The following is an 11,219-nucleotide window of genomic DNA, read 5'->3' as shown; positions in this document are numbered from 1 at the left end:
ATGTGAGTGATTGTTTAGAAGCCCGTGGCAGTGTTTTGAAAATGGAAGAATGGGTGACCCCTCCCTCTAACCACACCCATCCTTCTTTTTTTTTTGTGATGTAAATATGCAATGCCTTTTTTTTGGTCTTGGTCACAGAAATGAAATGAAGAAAAGGAAATGTGTGTGACTGTAACAATGAAAGACATGGCTGACAAGTGGTTTCAACACAGCTTCTCTGTGATCTGAGGAAGTGAAATAGCTGGACCAATCCCTGTGTTTGCTCTGCGGTTTCCATGGAAGTTGGTTGCCATGGTTACAGCCTCCTTCCAACTGTAACCCCTAAGTGGAGCCGTCCAGACCCAGCAAGGGTCATATAGTCACATACTGTATGTGTGTTTGGTTTGAGTGAGGAGTTGTTTTTTTTTGGTTTTTTTTTTTTTGGACTATGAAGGATACATCAGGTTTTCAAATGTCTTTTTTTTTTTTTCCCTTTATATTTTTGTACCATATGTGTAATTTGTTTATTTATTTGCCTGACAGTATTATTCTGTCTATTTTTGTGTGTGTATCTTTAGGTGGATTGAGGCTGTGACACATTTCAGAAATTTATTTTTTCCCTCCATTTGTTTTGATTTTTTTTTTTTTTTTTTTTTTTTCTTACCAAAACACTAGAGCAAGAATCCCAGTAGTGGTCTTGCATTGCCGTTTCGTAGTATTTATTTTCAGTTCTATTAAAATTGTTGAAATTTCAATCCCTGAACGTGTGGTGGTGGTTCCATGTCAATTTGGGTCTCCACAGCAGGGGGCGCTCATGATCACTAATCGGCACTTAAACCATAGAGATGCTTTCTGTAGACTGCAGTCTAGTCGATAATTAATTTTAATGATCAACAATGAATTAGGACTGAAAACATTCTAACTCTGTAAACACATGTCCTTTGTTATGCCAAAAACCAAGAGACCCTTAGGGTCAAACTGAATGAATAGAAACCAGAACAAAAGTACAGGAAATGAGGAGACCAAAAAATGATTTCGTCAGTGACCGCAGGACTGGAAATGTCCTGGAGAGGTCCTGCCCAAGTAGTCATTGTTCTTCCAGCTCACTGTTCCGACCTAACAGATGCCAGTCACTTTGTGTGACAGTTTGACGTCACCCCCCTCCTCTGCCGGTATCTTCCTGGCTGATGTCTTGCTGCAGCCTGAAGAGATTTTCTTGCCCACAGAGCACTGGAGGTATCCTGATGAATGAAGGGAATCTTCCCCAAACTTATTCTGGGATGGCAGGAGGCCAGTCCACATCGACAGACTGAAAGATAGACAGTGGATCGATATTTCCGATATTTCTGCATATTTTCCCGGTAATAAGTGAACATGTAGTTCTTATTCAAGACTAATATTGTTAGAATACAGGCAATCATGAGATGTTCGGAGTTGTACCTCCACATCCAGCTCCAGGATATCCACTTCAGTCTTCATGAGCTCACCCAGGTTGGGCTTGGTGCGGCCGAAGTCTCCATGAACAAACTCCTTTATGTAGCTTCACAAAGAGTGGTCAAGGAATATGCTGCATCTTTGGTTTATGTGGGGAAGGACCGCGACGTGTCAGTGTGTCTACAGTTCTGAGAGATAAAAAAAAGCAGGGGGGGGGATACGTGCCAGCCTGCGTGCGCAGATGCAGGTAGAAGTGATGCGGGTCCAGGTAGCGAGTGCTCATGGTGTGGATGAGACGCTGTCTCACCGCCAGCGGTCGGCGATGCAGGACCCTGAGGGGCGTCTTCTGAGCGACCTTCAGCTCCTACAGCACAGAGCAGGAAAAAAGCAGCAGGTTTGCACATTATTAGAGTTATCTGATGGGACTGGCATGTTTGTTAACATAAATTACTTATGGGGTGCTGTTGTGAACCAGGGTTTTATTGCAGAAACACTACAGGTTTTAAGTGGGCAGTGGTGGCCTAGCGGTTAAGGAAGAGGCCCTGTAATCAGAAGGTTGCCGGTTCAAATCCCCCTCCACACCAATCCCAGAAATCACCTTGATGTCGGAGATGAACTCAATGTCATTTTGTACTATGGATTTCTGTGTCCAGATCAGAGCGCTGTAGGACTTTGTCTTCTCCTCCTCACCTTCCTTCATGTGAGCCACCGCCTCTCTGTGTAAAACACACACACACACACAGAGAAAAGAGGGTTAACCGCTCATGCTGTATTTGTACATGAACAGCACTTCAGACTGTACCTGGTTACGATCTGGACGTCCCTCACTCGGATTTTGTCAGATGACTGATTGATTTCCTGTAGGTTACCAATAGTAAAAAATATAACATAATAATTATCGTAGAGACATTTACATTTATCAGACGCCCTTATCCAGAGCGACTTTCAATCAGTAGTTACAGGGACAGTCCCCCCCTGGAGCAACTTAGGGTTAAGTGTCTTGCTCAGGGACACAATGGTAGTAAGCGGGATTTGAACCTGGGTCTTCTGGTTCATAGGCGAGTGTGTTACCCACTAGACTACTACCACCAGACATTTTTTCTTTATTATATTATATGCAGGGCATCTCTACCTCTTGTAGGAGGTGCACTTCCATTTTATTGAATTTTGCCCTGTGTGGATTCAGCAGCTCTACTGCAAATGGACGACCTAAAACATTAAAAAAGTTGTGTTATATATTACAATTATACATAAAACTATTAATGAGAAAAGCAAACAGATACCATTCCCAAGGGTCCTCACATCCACATCTTCTCTTCCTGATGAAGAGAAATTAAAACCCGGAGAGAGAGATGTAGACCAGAGATGTATTCATAGTTGGGGTCCTAGTGAACCGGAATTGATCTCTTCAACTTGAAAGCACGTTGTAAGTCGCTCTGGATAAGGGCGTCTGCCAAATGCAGTAAATGTAAATGTAATGCTCATTTTTACATCCAATCACCGAGCAACTGCAATGCTTCACTCGTTTGGAAACCATGATGGTCAGATGTTTTAGGGGAGGGGTGGGAAATTACGTCATAAGGGGACAAATTCCATATCCGACCATTTGAGCTGCCACTCTCTGAATGGCCAAAACACTTGTCACACCCATCACCATTTCTAGCCACTGCAGGACCATAGACAGGCTAGGGGAACTCGTATTAATGTTAAATATTCTCACAAAGTGACATTGTCATGTCATGGGACCTTTAAGATGTTCTAGAATGCTTTCTTAACACATCTTTCCATCTGCAGTATCCATTCCTCTAACATTTCTGTCTGAAACTGTTACTAATTGTGGTATAAGACATAAAGTGACATACTGGGTGCAAAGAGGGGCAGAACTTGTGATCTTCACATTATATATGTAGTGGCTTCTTCATAGACTGATTTGTCTACAGCGGCATCTACAGGAGTGGAGGTTGTAGTCGCACGCTGATTCTCATCCCATTTAATGTCCCTGTATCGATATTTTCTAACACCCCTACATAAGCTCCTTTTTTTTCCTCCTGGCATATTAAACAGAGGTGTGCATCCTTTTATATTTACTGTACATGGAGATATGGAGTAGAAGACAACTCACAGAGATGCACAGGCCGTCTTTACTCTTTGAGGAGGGCATGGGTACTCCCTGCCAAGAAACGTGCAGGTCATGGCTACTCCACACACACACACACACACACACACACACACCAATACTGTGTCTCTAACAGAGTCTGAAGCAGTAGGTGCTTTGCCAAAGTTGTTGTCCGATGTAATGAAGCATATTAACCCACCTACAGAATCTGTCATCTGAAATCTTCTCAAGCGCCTTCACAACCGCCATTCTAGTGAAGACAGACTAAGCAGCAGCGCACATAGAAAATGAAACAAGTGTCATGATACACTACTAATCAACTGATTGGAAGAAAAAGAAGAGGGATGTATTTAATGTCACGGAGCCTTTTGTCACATTTAACACACCCCCAGCCCCGCCTGTGGTCCCACCTCTTTGTTTACCAGCCCTGTATTAAAAAAATGAAGAAAACAAAAAAAAGACTATCGTTTTATCATGGCTCAACCATCCCACAATGAGAACACTGCAGTGAACCCGTTGCCTTTTATACATTTACATTTATGGCATTTTTCAGACGCCCTTATCCACAGCGACTTACAATCAGTAGTTACATGGACAGTCCCCCCCCTAAAGACACTCAGGGTTAAGTGTCTTGCTCAGGGACACAATGGTAGTAAGTGGGGTTTGAACCTGGGACTTTATACTCTTCTGGTTCATAGGGAAGTGTCTGTTTGTATTTCACCCCTGAAGCAGGGTGAAATAAAAAATATCTCGGAAGAGGACAGGTTTGAGTCCCACTTACTACCAGTGTGTAACTGTGTAAGACAATTAAGCCAGAGTTGCCCCGGGTAGCCTCTGAAGAAGACCATTGGTTCAATGTAATGTAATGTAATGATATGACTCACAGGAAATGGCAGTCTGCATCGGTTTCAGGGTGTACGAACCCAACTCCAACCTCGAACTGACTCTGCAAAAGACCAAAAAATATTAATAAAAAGTTCAGGGTGAATCAGATCACGGATTCTAATTGAAGTGTTGGTCACTTGTGATACATAGCAGCACAGCAAACAGTGAAATTTGTCATCTGCATTTAACCCATCACCCTGAGTGAGCAGTGGGCAGCCATGACAGGCGCCCGGGGAGCAGTGTGTGGGGACGGAGCTTTATTCAGTGGCACCTCAGTGGCACCTTGGCGAATTAGGATTCAAACCGGCAACCTTCTGATTACGGCTGCTTCCTTAACCCCAATCTTGTTACATCTTGTTACATTTATTTGTGATTTTTTTGACATATATACAATTGCTACCTCAGATTCATGACTCATGAGTTATTTAATGGCTCCGGGTGAGTTATGAATCACACGGTCATTCCCGGATGCTGGTGTCATGATTCTGTGTTTGGTTTGTGTCCACAGTCTGATACTCTGTTTAAATGTCATGGCATAATTTAATTTCCTTTTGAAACTCCACAGCTTGCATGTGTGGCTTTGTTCCTGACTATTAGTCTCTTCCCTAAAATGTACATATTCTACTAAAACTAAACTAAAATATGGTGTTTTGGGATGACTGTCAATATGTAATGCCAAACTGAGAAATTGTTATGGATTTAAGGATCCAGCTTTGGGTTGCAATCCAGCAGTAACCTTGTCACAGATAAACGCTGAAGTTGTTGAAGCTTCCTGGTGCAGTCTTAAAGGAACCACATACTTCACGTTATACATTCACGTGTCAGTTCCATGTCAATGACTCTTCCACAACTTCATATGTTTATTTCTTATACCTGGAAAAGTCTCTTTTCAAATTCCATGACTTTTCCAGCTTTTGAACCCTGTCTCTTGAGTGTAGAGTACCTTCTTGGAGACGTCTTCTATAGAAATCGAACGAGAATTGCTGGTGTCTTACTCCTGTAAGTTGCTTTGGATAAAAGCGTCTGCAAAATAAAGTAAAGTAAAGTAAAAATAAAAATAAAGTAAAGTCTTGGCTACAGAAGCCCTGCAGAACTCCCAGACATGCGACACACACACCGGAGTCAGACGGGAGGCACCGGGGGCGTGACGTCAGAAACAACAGGTTCTGATTGGTCTGTGACTGCTTCCTGTAGGCCAGGGGTATAAAGATCTGTTCACATGTGGGGAAGGGACTTTATCTTTCTTTCTCAGCCTTTTCCATCGCAAGGCTTCCCTGGTGCCTCCCGTCTGGGGAAGACCAAGAGAGCAGGCGGTCCCGACGGTCGACACCTCACACGTTTGGCTCGGGGGATGTTGCAATGCCGTTCGACAAAGACATGCAAAACGGAGGTGTTGAATCTTCATGCACAACAAAGGCACAGGAATGTCATGGCTCCACGACGTCCCATCTTACAATATTGTACCAAAGGTTTGGTCCCAAAAATTAATCATTTCGATTTAACGTTGAAGAATATGTTATATGTAGAACGAAGTTTGAGTTCACAAGAGAGATGGATTTTAAATTGCTTGAAGTATATTTACACTGTTGTTTACTTCGTTTCTTACGTATGTCAGTTAAGGTCATTTCTATTGAACTCATCAGTTTGAAACATATGTTAATATGAAGTTTAAGCTCTAAAAGTTTTCTTTTTGCAATATTGTTTAGTGTTCAATAGTGTTTAGAAGATTCATCCAGGTTTCTGAACCTTCTGGCCATTCAAATTGAGCCTATTGTAACTTTCACTTGCACATAGAACAGAAGAAATCCAATTTAAGTTTAATAGCTGCACAATCACATTAATTTTATTTCAACATGTCTGACATAAGCACTGAAACCTGCTGTAATGCGCAACCACCTTCTCAAGCTGAAGCTACGGATACTGAATCCGCAGCAGAATGGCCACGAAGACGTGAAAGAGTGCGAACCTTGACAGAGAAGGGAAGAGAGCTTCTTAGAAGAAAGACAGATATAAAACTGTCTATGAAAAGTGGAGGTGTCATGGTCGAATAGGCAAAGAATTATTAAGTGATGATGCTTCTGAGGAGGAATTTAATGATCTTATTGAGAACATATAAGATCATATAATGGCTTCTATTGGTAGAAGCCCTTTATGAAGAACTGCATCAAGTACAAACCCCTGATTCATGCATATCATTCTCAGGATTCATTATTCAAAGAGCAGAACGACTTAAAGGACATAAAGCGGATCTAGATTTAGAACCTTGGCCTGATGTTGGATCAATCCAAGACTCCACAGTCTCTAGGCCACTGTCTCGTCGATCAAAATGTAGTTCTACCCACTCCAGCATCCATTCTGTCAAAGGAATAGAGGCTGTTGCTGAAGTTGCTGCAACGCAAGAGGTCTTGGCAGTATTGGAGGAACAAGAAAGGGAAGAAATGGAACTTCAAATGCTCGAGGCTGAAAACCTAACCAGACAGCAAGCAATCCAAGACAAACTAAGAAAACTTGCACGCCTGGAAGAAGTGAAGAAGCTGAATGTTGCAAGAGCTTGAGTGAGAGTCTATGAAGGAGTTGAAGAGAATGTTGAAACAACTGATTTGTTGTATGGTATTGAAGTATCACCAGAGCTTCACGTCACTAAGTCCACAATCCCTCCATCTACAGAACATGCTTTCCAGGCCATAAGCCCTCCATTTATACCTCACACTCTACCAGTTACAACCCAAACTCTTAATGTGTCAAGCCGCTCGTTTATTCCTCAATCTCCTTCGAAACATTAATAGAATGGAAAAATATTCCAAAGAATGAAAAACTTTATTACCTCAGAAAGTGGGGCATAGGTGGGGCAGCAAAGAAAGCCATTGAAGGATTCCTTCTATTAGGCACAGAAGCAGCATATGACTCAGCTTGGAGACCCATTCATAATTGGGAAGTCCCTCAGAGACAAGCTGCATGCATGGCCAAAGATAAACGTTAAGGAAGCTGGCGAGCTAAGAGAGTTTGCAGACTTTCTTAGGAGCTGTGAGGCTGCAATGTCCCAGATTAAGACACTGGAAGTTCTTAATGACTGTATTGAAAGTCAAAGAATTCTACTGAAGTTGCCAGATTGGTTAGTTTCCAGATGGAATCGTAAAGTAATGAAAGTTAGACAGACAACAGCTGAGTACCCTCAATTCAAAGTGTTTGTTGATTTCCTGTCAAAGGAAGCAGACCGTGCTTGTGATCCTATGTCCTCAATACAAGCCCTCAAGAGCATTGAAGGTGAGAGACCAAAACATCCACGAAGCAGAATATTTCAAGCAAAGACTGACCACAAGTGCAATGCAGAACAGTGTTCCATCATGTGTGTTCTGCAAGAGGATAGGACACATCCTTGATAAGTGCCGAATGTTCGCTGAAAAGACTTTTCAGGAATGTGTTAAGTTTGTGCACACAGAGAAGCTGTGTTTTGGATGTTTGAAGACTGGCCATCACTCAAGAAGGTGTGATAACAAAAGCACATGCTTCCGACATGTTTGCATGATGACAAGTTTAAAGAACGTCATAAGCCATTACATAAAACGCCTCAAAGGACAAGGCAGACGACACAGAAAGGACTGAAACAGCAACTACTAACAGAGTCATTCAAGAGTGTCTAAGCACACAGACATCCTCTATCTTGCCAGTCTGGCTATCACCCACCAAGCAGCCAGAGCAAGAACTTCTTGTCTATGCACTCTTAAACACACAGAGTGACTATCTACAATGTCTATTAAGTCAACAGTCACACCATGTCAGAAACTGAAAGGTCTACAAGTGAGAGGATATGACTCAAAAAAGAGGATTCCACTACCACCTGTTTTCACACGAGAATTCATTCCAGCGAACCGATTGCACATCCCAACTTCTGAAACAGCTCTAAAATGGCCACATCTAAAGCAACTGTCAGAAAGGATTCCACCACCGTTGGACTGCAAAATTGACCTTCTCATTGGCTACAACTGTCAGCGAGCTCTTCTTCCGAGAGATACTGTCTGGTGAAGACAATCATCCGTATCCGTCTGGAGCATTGTTGGCTGCTCACATCTAGTAAGTGATGATTGTGATGCAATAGGAATCAGTCATAGAACTATAGTGCAACAAGTGACACCAGCTGTGCATCCATCAGTTCAGCTAAAGAAAGAAGTACACTTTGTGTGCGGAACTCGAGTTAAAGAGATCAATCCATCTGACATAATTAGAACTCTTGAGTCAGATTTTACAGATCATTCTGCAGATGATGATCAAGTTTCTCAGGAAGATCTGCTCTACTTGTCTACAGTAAAGGCAGGAATAGGGCAGAAGGAAAATGGCAACTATGAAATCCCACTTCCTTTCAAAACAGACAAACCTAATCTTCCAGACAATAAACAGTGCGCAATTCATAGGCTCATCTCATTAGAGCGTTGACTAAAAAGAAGTGGCCAATATTACAAGGATTATGTTAACTTCATGAACGACATCATAATCAGAGGAGATACTGAGAAGGTGTCACAGTTTGAACTGGATAACCAACCAGCATGGTACATTCCACACCCTGGTGTTTACCATCCCCACAAATCCGGGAAAATCCGTGTAGTTTTTGATTGTTCAGCACGCTATCAAGGAACTTCTCTAAATGATCATCTCTTCACTAGTCAAGATCTAACTAACACATTAGCTGTGTCGATTTAGAAAAGGTCCAATATGTGCGACATTGAAAAAATGTTTCACCAGTTCCATGTTGTGAAAGAACATCAAGACTATCTGAGATTCCTCTGGCGGGATGAAGGCGATTTAAACTCCAAACCCTCGGTGTACAGAATGAGGGTACACCTGTTTGGGGCAGCTTCATCTCCCGGTTGTTCCAACTTTGGACTCAAGCATCTAGCTTCACAGGGTTATGGCAAGTTCAGTGAAGAAGTGATCAGGTTCATACAGAGAAGCTTTTATGTGGATGATGGCTTAATTAGTGTAAAGACACCTGCTTCATGAAGCCATACACTTGGTGGAAGAGTCAAGAGCTCTGTGCAAAACGGGAAATTTACGGCTGCACATGTTCATATCTAATGATAAAGGTGTGATTGCAGCAATTCCACCACAAGAACATGCTCAAACCAAAGATCTAGACATGGCTCTAGCAGAACTCCACATCGAGCGAGCACTTGGAGTTCAATGGTGTGTCGAAGCAGACGAATTTCAATATAGGATTGTGGTAAAGGAAAATCCACTGACAAGGAGAGGGGTTCTCCTTGTTGCCTCAGTCTATGATCTACTAGGATTTGTGGCTCCATTCATATTGGTTGGCAAACAGATTCTTCAAACACTGTGCAGAGATAAGGTAAGCTGGGATGAGCCTCTCCCTGAGCATGTTCAGCCACAATGGGAGATGTAGCTTAACCCTCCTGTTATGTTCGTTTCTTAGGAACACCAATAATGTTCCTGGGTCAATTTGACCCGGGACATGTTTACTTATCCAAAAGTGTCAGAAACCAAAAATTCCCAATAAACATCATTTATATTTCATTATTAACTCCATTACTAACCATTTCAATCAATATCATGGTTCAATGAGGATAATTCAGTTGTTTTTCATAAAAACTGCATTTTTAAACTTTTTAAATGTATGTTGGAAATACCTACATATAAAACAAAATAGTTTTACATGACATTGATGATTTAAAAAAATTATTTTTATGCATGTTTAATGCATAGCTGGTGTTTGCATCACATGCTGCCCAGATTTTTATGCCATATTTGGCTGGTTTGGAAGGCATATATTGCCTAAAAGGGCAGCGACCTCTGAATGCCACTAGCCTTTCATCCACTGTGACATTAGGGCCTGGGTTATAGAGTAGAGGAAGTTGCTCTACCCACTTGTCCCACACTGTCCTAACAGCTGCCAGCTTGTCTCTCTCCCCTCTGACAGTCCTTGTCTCTCGATTATCGAATCGGATTACTTTGGAGAAAATGTGAAAAGTCTCCAGAGACATTGTGGCACGAAATATAGCCCTGCCTATCTCTGCATCCCACAGACTGGCTGTTGATTCATCCTTTGATTTGTAGACCCCAGCCAGGATGAGGACTCCCAAATATGCATGTATGCACTTCTCCCCCAAAACACGCCTGTCTTCTAAATTTGTCATTTCAAGAATGATTTTCTGTATTGAGTTGGTCATGACAAGCTCAAAAGCTGACTTGATGTCTGTTACACGAGTCACTGCCATCCTAGTGGGCCCTGGCACTGTCTTTATTATGTTTTCTGCAGACAGTTTTGCCTGACGCATATTTGGGGATAAAGACCACTGTATTTCACAATTTTTTGATGTAAATTCCTTGCTAGGAGGAATATGAATAGAAGCTTCCTCAGTTGGCTCATAATCAGAATCATCAGACTCAGAATTGACCTCAAGATGGTCTTCATCTTCAGACACATCCTCCACTATTTCACTGTCGTGATCAAAGATTAGTTCCAGAGCCTCCTGTGCTGTCATCTGTTTATTTATGCTGCTCATTTTCTAAAGCTCTGACAGAGACTAGATCATATGTAGCTTCAGAGTGTAATGTTGTAGGACCCCCTTGCAGAGAATCTTTATATGTTTGGCTCTTCCCCTACTAAGTGCCCACTCAGTGTGGGTGGAGTTTGCCTACGGGAACTTTTTCTGTTCCCGTGGGCAAACTCTATTGAGTGTGGGCGGAGTTTACCCACGGGAACAGAAAAGGTTCCCGTCAAAAGTCATAACACCTGCATTCTTGCACTTACAGATGAGGTCACTTTAACCTCCACTTTGACTGCCGGGTCAAA

General features: G+C 42.2%; 1 protein-coding gene across 1 annotated transcript; it reads right to left on the bottom strand.

Annotated features, from left to right (window-relative positions):
• Positions 1 to 1,043: 1,043 nt before the first annotated feature.
• LOC114785207 (putative tRNA pseudouridine synthase Pus10) lies at positions 1,044 to 10,908 on the bottom strand. Its single transcript, XM_028971070.1, has 9 exons — positions 10,822 to 10,908; positions 3,733 to 3,793; positions 2,697 to 2,750; positions 2,546 to 2,622; positions 2,216 to 2,271; positions 2,012 to 2,129; positions 1,635 to 1,777; positions 1,420 to 1,519; positions 1,044 to 1,288 (listed from the first exon to the last, which is right to left on the bottom strand). The coding sequence occupies exons 1-9, from the start codon at positions 10,906 to 10,908 to the stop codon at positions 1,250 to 1,252; spliced, it is 735 nt and encodes a 244-aa protein (XP_028826903.1). The 3' UTR covers positions 1,044 to 1,249.
• Positions 10,909 to 11,219: the final 311 nt, after the last annotated feature.

Source organism: Denticeps clupeoides, chromosome 3, assembly GCF_900700375.1.
Source record: "Denticeps clupeoides chromosome 3, fDenClu1.1, whole genome shotgun sequence".
Taxonomy (NCBI): Eukaryota; Metazoa; Chordata; class Actinopteri; order Clupeiformes; family Denticipitidae; genus Denticeps; species Denticeps clupeoides.
This window is presented reverse-complemented; position numbering and strand designations above follow the sequence as displayed.